General features: G+C 49.6%; 1 protein-coding gene across 2 annotated transcripts in view; it reads left to right on the top strand.

Moving 5' to 3' along the window:
- Positions 1-10639, top strand: part of Elp3 (elongator acetyltransferase complex subunit 3) — a 68477-nt gene extending 57838 nt beyond the window's left edge. For both annotated transcript variants that reach the window (XM_036198955.1, XM_036198954.1), the window contains exon 15: positions 9485-10639. In XM_036198955.1, coding sequence (XP_036054848.1) covers positions 9485-9561 — 77 coding nt within the window. In that variant the 3' untranslated portion in view covers positions 9562-10639. The remainder of the gene's footprint in view (positions 1-9484) is intronic.
- Positions 10640-16630: the final 5991 nt, after the last annotated feature.

Genomic DNA, 16630 nt, shown 5'->3' with positions numbered 1-16630 from the left:
TAGCCCGTCTGTCCTCCCACTGGGTGCTGTTCTTGCCTCAGAGTCTGTCTTCAGACCTGTGTGTCCATCAACATCGATTTGTAATTGTTGTTATATGAATTTGCCTTTTCAGTTCCATGGGAAGTAAAGAGAAATTGTCAATTCAAACTAATGGCTTTTATGTTTGCTTGTGATTTTTACCAGTGCCCTTCAGTTCCGATTGCTCCAAGTTCCTTCAGCCTTTCTTGTGAGGCAAGCCTAGTAACAAAATGTCTTAGCTTTTGTTTATCTGGGGATGCCTTCCTCCTTTGTCCTTGTCAAAAGTAGAATTCTTGGTTGGCTGGTCATTTTCTTTCAGTGGTTTCATAAGTCATCCACAGTTCAGACTTCTTTGGTTTCTGCTGTCAGCTGTCAGTCACAATGAAAACCCCTTACATGTGACAGTTCATTTCTCTGGCTGCTTTCCGGATTCTCGATCCTCTCAGTTGGCTTCTGGCCAGAGGTCCTGGCCCCTCCCTTCACCAGGTGCCCCCCCCCCCCCCACACACACACACTGTTGCATTTGGCAAGACCTGGTATCACAAGGTCGTCGGTTCCAGTTGGTTTCTTGTGGCTTAGACGCTGCCTTCTTTACCCCACTACTCCACCGTTTCAAGTGTGTGGCCAAGGAGCCATCAGTGGAAGAGAGCTGCTTGCTCCAGGCAGTAGATTCCCCAGTCCTTGGCTTCTTAGAGATAGGCTCGTGGTTTGAGGCAAGAGAAGGTAGTGAGAATGGCTGGTAGCATCGCATACATCTGCTCTGGTGGCAATAGCCACTCTGCTTTCAAATCCGATGACATGTGCCCTCCCGAGTCAGACTGCCTTAAGAAAAGCCTGTAGGACGCTGGACAACATCACTGGCTTGGACATCACCATGGGAAATGATGGAATGTGGGAGATCCAAATTCTGTTTAGTTACCTGCTTTGGGTCTTTGTTCCTTTTACTGTGTAATCTTCAAAGAGCCCTTGCAAATGTGCAGAGGACATTTAGGCTGCTGGGTAGCAGAGTCCCTGCAGGTACCTCTTTGCAGTCAAGAATAGGATTAATGACTTACTATAACCAGGCACCTTGAAGAGCTTGGTTTTATGTGGTAACTAACCTTTATCAATTTTGTAAATTTTTTTTTCTTTTTAACAGAACAGGAGAGAGATTGTCTGAAAGATTTCAGGTCATTGAGTTAATTGGTTCTTTTTCAGATGTTGAGAATAAAAGCTTTTCCCCCTACTTCCATGTCAGTGTGTTTTTGAGTGAAATATTGCCATCCTTTTAGATCAGTGAGATGCAGTAAAGTCTCATTTCAATAGTAAATGGATGAAACGAATGAGTATATTTCCCTGTATTGACACTGCAGCACATATACAGCCCTCGATAAGTAACTGATTCATTGAACCGACTGTAACCGAGACAGTTTCTTTGTCTGTTCCACTGATTTTTATATAAAAATGACATAAATCATCATCTCAGTTTTTTATATCTAATTTCTAAAACTCAGATTTCAGCTTCATGGGATAGATTAGCATATCTTTCTCATTTCAAGTTTGGCTGTGGGAGGAGTATGGTGATGTGGGCTCAATCTTCATTCAATCCAGTTAACATTGCTAATGATAAAGGGCAGCCTCTTACTCTAAGAAAGTGTCGGTGAACAAGAATGCACCTCCAGGTTTCCAACCCTTTCCTTGTCAGCATGAAAATCTCGACATCATTTACCAGTCTTCTTTCCTTGTGGAATACCAGGATACAACATAGGAGCACATGCTCATTCGGGCTCTCGGCTCCTGGCATTATTTCCTCCTCTGTTCTATCACACTTCCGTCCCATGTCTTTTTCCAGCTAGAATCCCAGCCTGCCTTTTCTTATGCTTCGGTCCATGTGAAGGGTTGATTTTCCCATTGAAGTAAGGATTCGTGTAGTTGAAACTCCCCATTTTTATTTCATTTTATAAGCGTGGCTGGAAACTGTCACAGGTAGGAAGGGAAGCCTGCTTTTGTTGGATTGTGACTTGCTGGCCACCCTGTGTGTCTTCGTCTGTCAGGCTGCTGTAAGGGATGCTCTAGGAACAGAGAGATTTGCTCACTGCAGTTCTGATGGTAACATAGGGTCCAGCGCAGCAGCACATGCGGTGTTGTGTGAGGATCCTTCATCTGAGGGGCACCCGTATGTCTTCACATGGCTGAAGGGCAGAAAGACAAACGGACTCCCTCAAATCTTCTGTAGGGGCCTAAATGCCACTCACAGGACTTCACCCCATAACTGGATCACCTCCTAAAGGTCTCACCTCTTATGCTGTTGCTCTGGGGGTGAGATCTTGACACAGGCATTTGGGAGAGAAAGCTGCATGTGACCCCGTGCAGATGAAGACAGCCATATCCAGGGGCCCTGCTGACACTTCCCCATCCCAGGTCCCTTCCCTTCTCAACTTCCTCTTTCCTCCTAGTTTCCTGACTTTGATTTTTTTTTTTTTTTTTTTTGCTACCTAATTATGCATCCCTTAGCTATATAGTTTAAGTATTCTTGATGTTAATTTTCAGTAGGTGGAATTACGTTGCGTGTTTACTCTGGCTGTGTGCTCAGCTTTTGCAGTGAGACTGAGTCAGCGTGTGCTGTGGTCTGTACATCTCTGCTGGTGTCCTTTATACAGGCGTCCCATGGCTCGTCCCAGTCTTGCTGGGTGTTTGGGTGCTAAGAGGCTGCCCGTGGTGGTGTGGAGCTGTTTCCTTTCTGTGCCAAATCTCCCTCTCTTGTCTTCAGGGCTGTGGCACACAGGTCTTTCAGGGTATCCTCTGGGCTGCTCTCATGCTCTTGGTAGTTATATATTGTACTTCTTTTTTCAAACTGTCTATTTCTGTCTGGTTTGCCGTGGTGGTGTCTGGGTAGGGCTTTCCGGCTCCACCTTTGTCTGGCTTCTTCCGTGGTTTTCCTAGTCAGTTCTGAATGCTTTCATCCTCTAGCTAATGTTAGCTTCCAGGACTCTCTCCCCACCTTTCTTAAGGCTCCGGTTACACATATTTTAGACTCTGACATATCCACTGAGTATCATGCCCTCTCCCGAACACATACTGTTTCTCTGTGGTCTGTTGACTGCTTCTGACCAAACCTGCACTGTGCTGATTCTGCCGTGTCTAATATGCCACCAACAGTGCCCCCAGCCTATTCTCTTTCTTTTTTCTCTTCCTTCCTTCCTTCCTTCCTTCCTTCCTTCCTTCCTTCCTTCCTTCCTTTCTTTCCTTTTCTTCTTCCTTTTTTCCCCCCTCTTTAGTTTGGCATGATCTTACTATGTATTTGTAGCTCTGGCTGGCCTGGAACTCACAGAGATCTGCCTTCCCCTGCCTCCCAAGTGCCCTGATACAGCTGGAACTCAACAGAAATCTGCCTTCCTCTGCCTCCCGAGTACCCTGACACACCTGGCCTTCATCCCACTCGTTTTTTTTAACCTGTCTGGATTCCAGTGTTTTGTCAACTCTGTCCTATCATGATTTATGTGTTCCAGTTGATTGGAAAGGTACTTAGATTCAGTGTCTTTCTCCTCACCTGTGGTGAACACGCTCCTTTACAGCTTTGTCAGATGGCTTCCACCTGGAGTGCCTACAGCCTGTGGTCTCTCCTCAGGTTGTCTTAGTGTACTTTGCCTGCTTTGCTAATTGCCAGCAGTGTACACGAGAATTTGCTCTCAGTAATGTTTTAAACATTAGCTGTGTTAGCCACTGTCAAGGAAGACTTCTGCTTCCCTTTGCCCGGCCTCTGGGAGTGCTGGTCAGCCTAGGTCCTGTGGGAGACCCTGCTGAATCTCCATCTTGGCCAGACTCCCAATCCCTGTTCCTTGACCACTTGAGTCTGTGAAGCAACTCCCTCCCTTGGTGGCTCTTGTCCAGCCCTGGCCGGGGCCGGGGGTGGGGAGTGGGGTGGCGGGGGGGGGGGGGGGGGCATTGCAGCTAGCCAGGCCACTCACCTGACCAAGCCATGTGAATCTCCCTGCCCTTTCTGCACTGGCAGCTGCCTGAGTCAGAACAGCCGCCCCACTGTCCACCTCATCATTAGTAACTGCAAGATGCAGACAGCTTTGAGACTGGAGCGTTTTCAATTTTGCTCACGTGTTTTCACCGTCCTCAGCTAACACTTAACCCTGATCATGGGTCTGTGGCAATCAAGCCCAGTTATCTTCTCCATGCAGCATGACTAATGCTCAGCCCTTCCTTCCGCCCTTCCTCAGAGTCTAGTCTCCATCTCTTTTCGCCTCTCTCTTACTCTTTCCACCAGATTGGAGTCGTGGTCCCATCATTTTTCAAGTGGTGATGACCACGGTCTGTCAGGTTTTCCCACGAGTCTGCCGTCTCCAGTGGTCCTCCTGTGTGGGCTGCAGTCTGTTGCCAGCAGCCCACTGCCCGCCAGGGTTATCTGGCCTTCCCTGGGATGTACCTTCTCCAAGCCTTCTATTGAAATGAAAGTTGCTGTCTCTCAGTTCCTCCGGTGCTTTGTCACACAAAAGACCCTGAGACCTGGACACAAATGCAGAAGGTCAAGGTGGTCAGGACAAGCAGAGTCCTCCTGTGCTATCATGGAAGAGTGTGCTCCTCGTGGAGCAGGGTGGGAGTGGCAGGGAGCACCCCCAAGGGTATGAAGTGCCTGGGTCCAAAGCGTAGTTCTTCCTCTTCTTCCTGTGAGCTGACTTAGGGCCTTTTCAGAAAACCCCTCCTGGGGTCTCAGAAAGCCTGGTATGTGAAAGCACGGCGCTGGTTCCATCGCCGGCACCCAGTGCTGAGGAGGCTTTACTCCTCTTCCTCTGTGCTCAGCTCTCACTCTCCTTTACTCTCAGTGGAATTAAAATCACAAGTTTCAGCTCCTGATGGATCTTTTTAAAGGAAAAGTGTAGTTACTTCGGTGTTCTCAGGGATGTCATCGATCCCCTGGGAAACAGATGTCTTCCAGTGGGTGCAGGCATCATGTCAACAGGACCCTCCATTGCCTGCTTCCTCCTTCCTCCTTCCAAAGAATAAGAAAGAGCTGTGGGTGTGGGCAATGGATGTCTGTGTGCATGAGAACGGAGGCCAGAGGAGAATGCTACCCCTGTGAGTGGGAGTCTATCACTAACCTAGAGTGAAGCTGCTGGTCAGCGTAGTCCTTCTCCATCCCAACACACATACACAGCCACACCCTGCTCTTAGCATGGACACTGAGGATCTGCACTAGGGTCCTCTGGCTTGTGCTTAATCCACTGAACCATCATCCCAGTTTGCAGTAGTGCAGAGCTTCAACAACTGGGTTTACTCCATTTGTGTCCTGGTTAACTGTTTGAAAAACACACACACACACACACACACACACACACACACACACACCATGTACTAGACCTCATTATGCACCCGTAATTAACCTTCACACACACACACACACACACACACACACACACACACACACACACCATGTACTAGACCTCATTATGCACCCGTAATTAACCTTCACACACACACACACACACACACACACACACACACACACACAAACACACACACCATGTACTAGACCTCATTATGCACCCGTAATTAACCTTCCCCCGTAGCCAATGGCAGTTAACAAGGACTCTTGAGAGTACTCTCTTCCTCCACAGAGCAGGCGGAGCTGTGTTTTAAGCTAAGTGGTATCACACAAAACCAGGGAGAGAGGATCAGAAAGCAGAGGCTTCTTTCCACATCAGGGGTTTGGAGTCTAAGCACATTCAGCACAGAGAGGGGGCCCAAGATGCAGTACCTGCTGCTTTCCAGGTTACAGGTGCCCTAGGAGGCCAGGGGCTCTTGACAGCCAGACTTGAGATCATCTACCTGTAGAGCAGAGGCTTCCCCACTGCATGCTGAATGGCCCCTCATCACATGGAGCAAGTCACACCCTCTTCCTCAAATTCCCACTTTCCCTTGAAAGAAGACAGCAGAAGCCATTTTCATAACTGCTTGTAGTGTGCACGCTTAAGTCTGTTCACACACAATTCTCCCAAAAGACCTGAGGCAGACAGAGATGGAGGCCAAGGAGATAACTTGGAGGCTGGTCACTGGAGTCACATGGGAACATTGCCGTAGACAGACAGTTTTGTGGTATTCTCTTTCCTCTTGCCTCATTTTGACATCATCACAGCTGACAAAGCAGTGAACGTAGACATTTTCACTCTGCCTACAGTAAAAAGAAGGTCCGTATGACATGGGTAGGTTCTGACTGTGAACCAAGTAACCCTGAGGATAGGCAAAGCCAGACCTTTGTTGCTCCTCTGATAACGGGGGCTTCGATAGTGAGCACCCAAAGACCACAGCCAAGAGTACTTGACCCCTGCTTGTACAGCTGTGTGTTTCTGCTGCAGGGGAGAGGCGGCGGCAGCCAGGCTGATCTAGGACCAAGACAGCCTAGCACGTCAGCACGGTCCAGGAGGCCACTGACGTCAGCTGCAAAGGCTAATTGCTTTCTCCTGGCTGCCTAACACAAGGAAAGTTACCGTGACTGAGGCAGAGAGGAGGCCGGGAGCTAGGGAGGGCCTTTAGGCAGCCAGGTGATGGCACGTTCTCTTTCCATCTGGCCAGTTTGTCTGGCAGATTGGAGAAATAGGCAGTTCTTAACTTCAGGAAACAAGATGCTAAGAAGATGCAGGGGATAAGAAGTTGGAGTTTGGACCAGCCAGAGGCCAGGCTCTCCACAGCACTTGAAGCTTCCCAGAATCCCAGGAACTGTCTGGGGCTGTTGTATGTTCCTGAAAACAAAGCTAAGCTGACCAGAGAGGATCCCAATGCCTTTCTCAACCTAGTCTCAAGGACCCAGTTCTATGCGACGGAGGAGCAGGAGGCTCACTTGGGGTCATTGCTGAGAAATGCTCCCATGAGTTCCAGGGAAGCCCATGTCATAACCACCCACCTGTGAACTCTGGGCTCTCTCCATCACTCAACCTGGTTAATCCAGGCTTATCTAGGCCTGTGATATATCAAAACACTTCTCCCAGCCGTAGATCTTAAAATGAGGCCATTGGCAGGGAGCATACAAATGAGGAGAATTATGTATGTCCAGGGCTTGACCTAAGTAGATCTGGGGATCATTTGGGACACCCCCAAGTAGAAGGTAAGAAACCAAGCCTCGGGGTGACTCACCCACTGTGGGAGCTGCATGATGGTTTACAGGTTCAGTAGACCGGGGTCTCCACTTCTGGATGCTTGAGACCCTTACAGCATAAATAAGTCCATGGGAAATGGTGCCTCTCAGCCAGCAAGGTGGGGATCTAGAGGGTTCCAAAGGATCGCCCCTCCCACCTTCTGTGTGTAGTCCCACCGCCCGGCTCACAATGCCAAGCTAGTTCTCATTTTCTACAGTGCGTCCTGCAGGAGCACATTTCTCTGTGTGTTCACAACATGAAAATAATGAGCGTGTAATGGGTCCCCAGACGTTTACTATATCCTGATTATGTGCTAGTCACTGTAATAACCCCAGTAACAAAAGCCGTGGAAGCCGTGGGCTTAAAGAGCTGACACTCCAGGAGGGAGGCAGGGACACAGTGGAATAGAGCATGGAACTCTAAAACAATGTCTCTGGTTAAAGTGTCCTGCTGGCCAGGAGGGAGAGGTGTGACCCCTGTAACTGGGGCCAGCCTCTGGCTAGAGGAGAGAGACCCAGGTTTCCAGTGCCTGAGCTGGGACCGGAGGGCAAGTGGGCAAGGGCAGCTTAGGGCTGAGCATGACAAATCAGTGGGGTCAGCCTAGTCAGCCAGTTCTGTCCTTTACTATCACAAGGTCCTTTTAGGCAGGAACCAAAGCCAAGGGGTTGGAGTGTGAACCAATTTGTATTCTATTTCAGACAGGAACTCAAGCCTTAGGACCTGCCCTTAGTGAGCCTAGGCTCTGAATCCAGATTTTTTTATGGTTGCCAGTGGGATTCTCTTCCTGTCCTCACACACTCATGTGGGTCACAAGGAAGAACGCTGCTCTGTGACTTCCTGTATAGGTCATGCCAGCTCTGGCTTTCTCCGAGTCACTGCCTCCTACAGAAAGGTCTTTTGTCTCGTGAGAGTGAGTCAGGCATGGAATTTGCTGTTCCGTTGCTGGTGAACGGGTTCTAGAAGGAGCTGGACACAGGTAACTGTCTGTACCTGGAACACATTGGGTTGTCCTGGTCCTAGTTTCTCAGCTGTCTCCTCTCCAGCCCTACTCTGCCTTACTTTTGAACTCTTGAAACTGTTTACAATGTATATTAAATGGCTGTACCCCTTGAGGTTCTGTAATGAGGTGTGACACACTGTAGTGAAGAGAAGTGTGGAGAAGGCAGCTTCAGTAGCAAGTGTGTACCCCGTGTAACAACTGCGGGGATGAGAGGCAGCTTCAGTGGCAAGTGTGTACCCCATGTAACAACTGCTGGGATGAGAGGCAGCTTCAGTAGCAAGTGTGTACCCCGTGTAACAACTGCCGGGATGAGTAACAACATTCTCGCACCAGGGAGGCCCCGAACCCTTGTCATCTTCCAAATGTTACCATTATCTGACTAAATTTTGGAGTCTTTCCCATGTCTGAATTTTGTGTAAATGGAATGTTTCATTATCTGGTTCCATCCACATGGTTCTGGGAAATTTCTCCATACAGGTACAGATAACATAGTTGCTTTTTTTAACCTCTATGTTATACATATATAACATATATATATACTCACCTACTGCCGATAGATATTTGGGTTCTCTCTTATCTTAGGGTGTTAGAGTGTTTTGTCACTTGCTGGGCATAGCATATCTATTCACTGAGGTCATGGAGCATGCCTACAGATCTAGAACTTGGGGAAGGGTAGCCTTTGGGGCTTTAAGCCTTCCTGGTCTCAGAGTCTGAGCTGCTACCTGTGCCTGTTCATATGTCCACCATTTCCTTGCTCTGCACCAAGCCTGTGTTGGACAGAAGTTGTAATAATAACACGACAAGCAGAAGTGTGCAGACAGTGTGGTCCCCTGGTTAGAGTTAGTCCTGGTGAACTGCCGTCCATGCGTGCTGTTCTTCTGTGCCCTGTCATAGAGGCCTCCAGCTGTTTTCTACATTCTGAAGTGGGTAGAAACAAATAATGTGGGAGCTCTGTTCCTTGTTCCTTTAAGATTGGAGTATTTACAACTGATGTCTGTCTGAGGCATTCCTGTATGAACTCTCCTCTCCTGCGTGCCCTCCCACAGTGCTAAACAACACTGGAACACACAGACCCTGAAACATGCTTTAGGCACATCTCTTGTGGCCTACATAAGTGTCTGTGCCACATATACCTGGTCCTGTGTTAGCAGTTGGGGAAGGGCATTTGTCCCACACAGCAGAGTCGGTATGTTCGTAGAGCTAGACGCCAGCTTAATAAAAATGGGACAGTTTGGACAGCAGTGCAGTCTGAATGAGAGACAAGGCATGAGGCTGAGGACCATACTGGCTCCTGAGGGCTACAAAACATGGGCTGACAAGAGCTCTGTTTACTTTTTCTCTCTTGCAGGGGTCGGCACCAGGAATTACTACCGAAAGATCGGCTACAGATTACAAGGCCCGTACATGGTCAAGATGCTAAAATAATGACCACACCAGTCTACCTTTGTGCAGCATCCTCCCTGGCAGAAGACCAATGTAGGGTCTCTTGAATCCCCAGTAGAGGCCAAGCAAGTAGATGGACCTGCATGTCCCTTCTCCCCACCCTCCACCCCCGTGAAATACTTTGCCCTCCCTCCGTGGCTGCTAGCTCCCCGCTCTAGCCTCTGCCTACAGGCCGGAGCCACCCTCCCTGTGTGCCTGCCCCTAGAGTCACTTGTGGTTTTGAGGCTTAAGTGGTTTTTTTCAGTTTCTAATTCTGCATGACGGCTGCAGGTGACCCGTTTGGGCTCAGCACTGTGACAAAAGCAAATCGACTCCTTTAGCCCTCGTCACTTGGTACTGTCATCTGAGGGGCAGCCTTGGGGAAGATTATCTCTATACTCCAAAGACGAAAGCCGGACTGCAGCACACAAGAGCTGTCGACACGGCTCTGGCCTTTAACTCCAGGCCCGTTCGCCCTGGAACTGAGAAAATGAGATTGGTGCCGGAAGTCACTTGGTGGCTGTGCCCATGTCTTGAAATGTGCTGTGTTGGGGGAAAGAAGAGCTGAGCTTGTGGGTCGTGTTGATAAGCTTGGTGCCGGCCATCGCCAGCCATCCTGTCAGGGGCCTGCCCTCCCTGGGCTATTCCAGAAGCCTTGGTCTCACACCATACCCCTGACTCCTGCAGGGCAGTGTGAGCAGCTTCCTCCAGTGTGCTGGGCCTGCTTTGCACCAGCCAGTGCTTCTGTCCTAGCAGACATAGTCCCGTGTGCACAGACCAAGCCTCATGGCCCTGGTCAGGACTAGTCCGTCCTCAGAAGTATCTCTGCATGTTAATTCTGTAAGGTGGGTGTTGACAGTGCTGCATGGAGACAGGGAGTTTGGCTAGTGTGGAGACGCAGGCCTGACTGACCTGCACAGAGAAAGTGGGCTTCCCGAGGCTCCTTCATCCAGCTAGTCCACTGAGGAGACCAGGCTCTGAGAGAGCCTGCCTCGCCTGGGCATCTGCCGTTTCCAGCAGTGTTTAGTGGAAGTTGTTCTCTAAAAGGTCTGAAAAATAAAGTCTTTAGCATAAAAGAGGAGTCGTGTGGAGCTTTTCCCCTCACCCTGTAAATGTGATGGCATTTGTCAGAAATGTGCAGGTAGGTCTCACTCCTCGGCCTGGGTCACCGTGTGCTTCCCCGGTGCATTTGCCAGTTCATTAGCTGCTGAAAGCAAGTGGCCCAGGCTTTCCCGGGGCGTACTGTGCACTCCGGCCACTTTCTGAGACTATAGTTTGGGGGACTTAGAAAAGTATTAAACTAATAAAGCACACCCCCCAGCTCTCACATTTGCATTACAGGAGATGGTGCGTGCTGAGCCAGCAGAGGGCTATGGCTCCCTACCTGCGGTGTGCCAAGGTACCCGTGTGTGCCTGTCTCCACTTGTTCATCTCTCTCATTCACCCAAATGAATCAAAACACAAGGAAGCCACCAGAAGGCAAGCATATACAGTGTGTGTTTTTAAAGGTGGCCACTTAGAGCAAGAATTTAAAACAAGCCTGCCGAGGATCCTCCAGCCCCCTCCCTTTCCCTTGTGAACCTCAGTGTTTGGTCCAGACACTCAGCCCCACAGTCCAAGGTGCCCTTCCCAGCTCACCCTCAGCCCACTTAGGCATGAGTCCCTGGAGCTGCACAAGCCCACAAAGGTGCAAAGCCTCACCAGGTGTCACAGCTCCTGACCTGGCGTCTCGTGACCACCAAAGTGCCTGGCCTGTGTTGCTTGGTGTAGTTGACACCTTGACTGGTCCAGCCTTTCTGAGGCCTGTCTTGTTCAAGCGAGGCCACCTCGTGATGAGCTAGCTGCCTTACTCCTGCTGCCGAGGCTCAGAGACCTGTCAAGTGTGTGACTTGTTTCTGAGCTGCACTGAGCACATTGGCCATGGCCTCAGTGCACTCAGGTGGCTCTGCTGGGTCAGCTTTGGGCTACATCAAGCTACAGGCTAGGGAGATGGCTCAGAGGGTGTCTTAGGTAGTGTTTCGGTTGCTGTGAAGAGACACCACAGCTAAGGCAACTCTTACAAAAGAAAACATTTCCATTGTAGAGGGTGGCTCACTTACAGTTTCAGAGGTTCAATCCATTATCATCATGGCAGGGAGCATGGCAGCATGTAAGCAGTATGGTGCTGGAGAAGTTGCTGAGAGTCCTGCATCTTGCAGGCAACAGGAAGTCAACTGACACGGGGTGGTATCCTGAGCACAGGAAACCTCAAAGCCCACCCCCACAGGGACACAATTCCTCCAATAAGGCCATACTGACTCCAACAAAACCAGAACGCCTAATAGTGCTACTCCCTATGAGATTATGGGAGCCAATTACATTCAGACTGTCACAGAGACACTTGTGCAAACCTGACATCTGAGTTGGTTAAAAGTCATGCGGCAGCCTGCATCTGTAATCCCAGCACTCCCACTGTGTTGGTTAGCTCAGGTTAGCCACTCTGGCGTACACACAACAGCCAAAACAACCAGGGAGACCCTCCCTCACCAAGCCAGGAGATGAGAAACAACTCCAAATTGTCCTCTGACCTCCATACATGCTTGCACGCACTGTGCACACATGCATACTTTTTTAAATCAATCTGTGTCAAAAACATACTGAAATTTATCTGAAGAGAAATATGTTGTCACAGAGCCTGGTACAGCCTAATTTTTAAATTTGGAAAAAAAAAAAATCCCCTTTCTGTTTCCCACCCCTACAGAACAAAGTGTAGACACTTCATCAAAAGTGTTCAGAGTGTTTAAGGTTATCACCCAATTCAAAACACAAACTGTGTGACTCCCAGAGATAGCCTGAGGTAGATTGATGGGAGGAGCTGGGCAGGTCTAGAAACGGCTGAGAGCTGCGGAACTCAGGCGAGGCCCTCTACTTTCTCTGCTCCGGTCATGAACTAAGCAGCCATTGCTGCAGGACAGCCGTAAGGGTCAGATGAGGTCCTGTCTGTCACTGAAGCCGGACGTCATGAGGACAGTCACTGCGCCAATGAAGTGCCTTCCCCACCCTGGGTACCTTGGCCTGGAAACCACCATGGGGATAACTTGCCTCCCTCGAGTCGTACTTGTGAGGTCCAGATGGCCGTGTTAGCCAGCCTCTTAGAACCACATCTGTTTGACAAGGCACCAGGAGCACCAGCTGGTGTTACTGATGTCTAGGAAGGCACACTCAAGCCCATATGTCCAGCAAGAGAATTTCTTACCTGACACTGGGCTCCGACGTTTTGCTGGAAGGGCTCTAAAATTCTCCAAGTGTCACAAAGATAATATCTACATGTGCATCCATCATCCAGGCCACCACCTCTGTCATCCAGATGCACCCTCTCTTACATTCACATGATGCCATAGAGGCCAAGATTCTAGAGGAGCAGCAGAAGCATTTGAAAATGCTCGTTCTGAGGCCTGCCTAGGAAGTTGCCGGGTGTCTGCTGTGGAGCTAACAGGAGTGTCACACTGAGGAGTCCCTTAAGAGTTTGACAGCCTTTTGTGGTTGGAGCATACATATGTCTGTGCAGTGGATGTGGACTGGCCACCTTGGTTGTGGGGAAAAGATTGGTGGTTGTGAATGAATTACCTTGTAAGCCAAACTAGAAAGAAAACCAGCTTTTACTGAGTATACTGCATGGAACGGAGGGAGGGCTGGGTACTGTGTGCGGTATGAGGTACTGGGTCTCCATTTTGAAAAAGTGTTAGGCCTGTTCAGTTGTAGGGAGTTCCTTTCTGGCATGCGATTCCCACCACGCGAATGAGGGCAGGCCACTGTGCATGTAATTTCCATTCAGCAATCTTCACCGTGCCTATGTCACCTGGTTACAGCATTCCCAGGCAGCAGTTCGGTTGGAGTTCAGTTGTCCGTCTGGAAAACCTGAAGTAAGCTTGTGAAAATTCCCTGCCGGGACCCATCCCACTCTCCTGCACGTTTTATGACAGCCTTGCGCCACAGTAGAGTTCTGCACACCACCAGTGTGCACTGGTTGGAAACAGGGTCCCCAGCACAGTAGTGTTGAGAGATGGGGCCTGTGAGCGGTGACTTGTGTGCGGGCTGTCTTTCTGATGGATTAGTGTTCTGTCACAGAAGTGGGTTAGTTATCACACAAAAGGTTCCTGGTCAAACAGATTGGCTGGATCTCTCACACAGGTACTTCCTGCAAGAAGGCCCCTCAGCCAACAGAACCTCAAGAAATCTCTAGGCATGGATGTTTGACTCAGCGCTAGAGCACATAGGTGATGCTCTGGGTTTGATCCCCAGCACCACCAAAAAGAAACAAGCACACAGATCAGTGCTTCTCCCAACCTTCCTAACACTGCAAGCATTTAATACAGTTCCTCATGTTGTGGTGACCCCCAACCGTAAAATGATTTCCTTTGCTTCTTAATAACTCTAATTTTGCTACTGTTATGAATCATCATGTAAATAAGTTTTCCAATGGTCTTAGGTGACCCCTGTAGAAAGGTCATTTGACACACCCCACACCCCACCACCCACCACCACCCACACACACACACAGGGCTGTTCCCCACAGATTGAGAACCACTGACGTGGATCTTTGCTGCTCATAAATTGCCCAGCCTCAGGTCTTCTGTTACAGAACATAGAACGAACTGGGACAGGGTGCCGTGATCTACTTAAGCCGGCCTTATGCAGCTGAAATCCTTTGGATTTTCATTAATGCCTAGAATTGGACGTGAAACATGGGGCTATGCGGTTCCCCGCAGTGGCTCCACCACCGCGCTTTCCCACCCATGAGCCACCCCTCTGAAGGCTGTGGGGGAGACCTGTCTAGAGTTTGGCCTTTTTCATTCTGAGGTAGCGGCACATTCGGTTGTGAACAATCTCATCATACGAAATGTCAAGCCGCATGTTCGCTGGAGGCGCTGGAGCGTGAAGATCCGTTATTGAGGTCGGAGGTGACCGTACCTTGTCTCTCCCACCCCGATGTAAGTAAGGTGCCACGTGGAAGCATAGTCCACACCAGCTGAGGCCCTGCAGAGAAGTTCATCCTCCTGTCTCAAGGCCCCTCTCTTATCTGCATGATTGGAAACTGAGCTCCCGAGAGACTTGACAGCACCGTCAGCCACCTTCAGGGCAAGCAGGACACGGGCTCTCATCACCTGGACCCCCACCCCCACTCTGGGAAGAGCAACCTGGCATGCAAACCACTGGCCCACCCATGTGTACCTACAAAAAGAAATTGGGTGTGTGTAGGGGTGCTGTAGGAAGTGTGTTGGGCAGCTGAATCTGTTTTATAGGAATTGTCTCCCTTACACATGAGAACCTGCCATTCAAAACATGAAGCAAGTTACCTAAGGACCACCCCCCCAACTAGGCATTGAGGAGTTGGGTGTGGGGGCAACAGCCCACACTGTCAGACTTACAGAGTGGTAGGGACACCCACACCTGCGAGCCATCCATCCCCCTTGTCCAAGCCCCACTTGGCACGATCCATGCCATGAATTCTTTGGGGGGAAAAAAGCCTTCATAAAGACTTGCACCAAGAAAAGAGGCTGAATGCAGAAGGTGGGAGGGAAAGAGGCAGAGAGAACCCTCAGCTGTGAGTAGCTGGCCTAGTCAGAACCGGCTCTGAAGCCGTTGTCTTAGGGAGTGAGGGGCATTTCTGGGAACTGAATACACATCACACTTTGTTCCCTCCCAAAGCACACAAGGGGATGGTCTCCACACAGAATCAAGAACCTAGCATGGCTGGGCTTGTTTAAACAGCAGTGACATGCTGTGTGCCTTCCTCAGCCTGCCCAGCGAATAGCATCCATATAAACGCAACTAGACTCCACTTTAAATGGAAAATAACTGGAATCGTATTGAACTTTTCTTGTTTTAACCATGTGTAACCCCATTTGAAGGCACACACGGTCTTCTGTAATCAGGTTTGGGTGCAGATGGGGTTTGATATTTCTTTCTCTGGGGCTTTCTAGAGGGGCTGAAAACAAACCTCTCATCCTTCTTCACCTGGGATTGTACAGTAGGTGACATTCTCAGCCTAGGAAAGTTCAGAATGAATGAAGAGAAAGTCCCAGCGTCACAGAGATCCCCACAATATACAGGGATCATCTGTGTATTGGTGTTTAAAGTATCCCTCAGAGGCTGGGGAGATGGCTCAGTAAATAAAGTGTCTGTGGTGCAAACATGAGGGCCTGGAGTTCAAGCCTCCCAACCTACATTAAAAGGCCAGGAGCAGGGGTGATGTGCATTTGTAATGCCAGCATGGGAAACAGAGGATGGTGGCCCCTGGGGTAGCCAGTACACTAGCCTACTTGGCCTGCCCCGGGGCAGAGAGAGAGAGAGACAGACAGACAGACAGATCCTGTCTCAAAATCAAGGTGAAGGAACAGCTCCTGAAGAACAATACTAGATGTCCTCTGGCTTCCATGTGTACCTCCCACATGTGCGCGCGCGCACACACACACACACACACACACACACACACACACACACACACACACACACAAATACAAACCACCAACAAAGTTCATGACTTTTGATATTTTGGATATTTATTTGCGGGGGGCAGACACCAGCTCACCACACATAGACAGTGCAAACTCACAGACCAAGGAAGGCTCTTTACACTTGGACTTGATGGAAGATGGGGCAGCCATGTAGAGATGTAATTAGACTAGGGGTGTGAGGTTGTGCTGGACCCCCAGAAAACTTGTCCCTCCTGGCTATAACCAAGGTCCCTCCAAAACAAATTCTTCAAGTGGTGAGAGACCGGCTTGCTTGCCTGAGGAAGAAAGGGTGCTAGTGCCTGGCCTGCCTTTGGAGGGCAACTCTGGTGTCTACAGCTTGCTTCTGGGGAGAGAGGGGGCCTGGGCAGGGGAGGTCCACTTCAAGGCTTTCTACTCAGCCTGCCAGTACACTGCGCTTTAGGTTTGGAGTTCTGAGCCCCAACAGCCGACAGATCCACTGTGGCTCCAATTTACAATGCACATCAGTGTGCATATGGATAGGAAAACTCTGAAAGATTTTATCTGTCAACAATCCGGGTGTTAAGGAAACTTGAGATTTTCGTCATATTTAGAAT

This window comes from Onychomys torridus, chromosome 9, assembly GCF_903995425.1.
Source record: "Onychomys torridus chromosome 9, mOncTor1.1, whole genome shotgun sequence".
In the NCBI taxonomy this organism is placed as follows: Eukaryota; Metazoa; Chordata; class Mammalia; order Rodentia; family Cricetidae; genus Onychomys; species Onychomys torridus.
The sequence above is the reverse complement of the archived record's forward strand: the minus strand, read 5'-3'. Positions and strand labels throughout refer to the sequence as shown.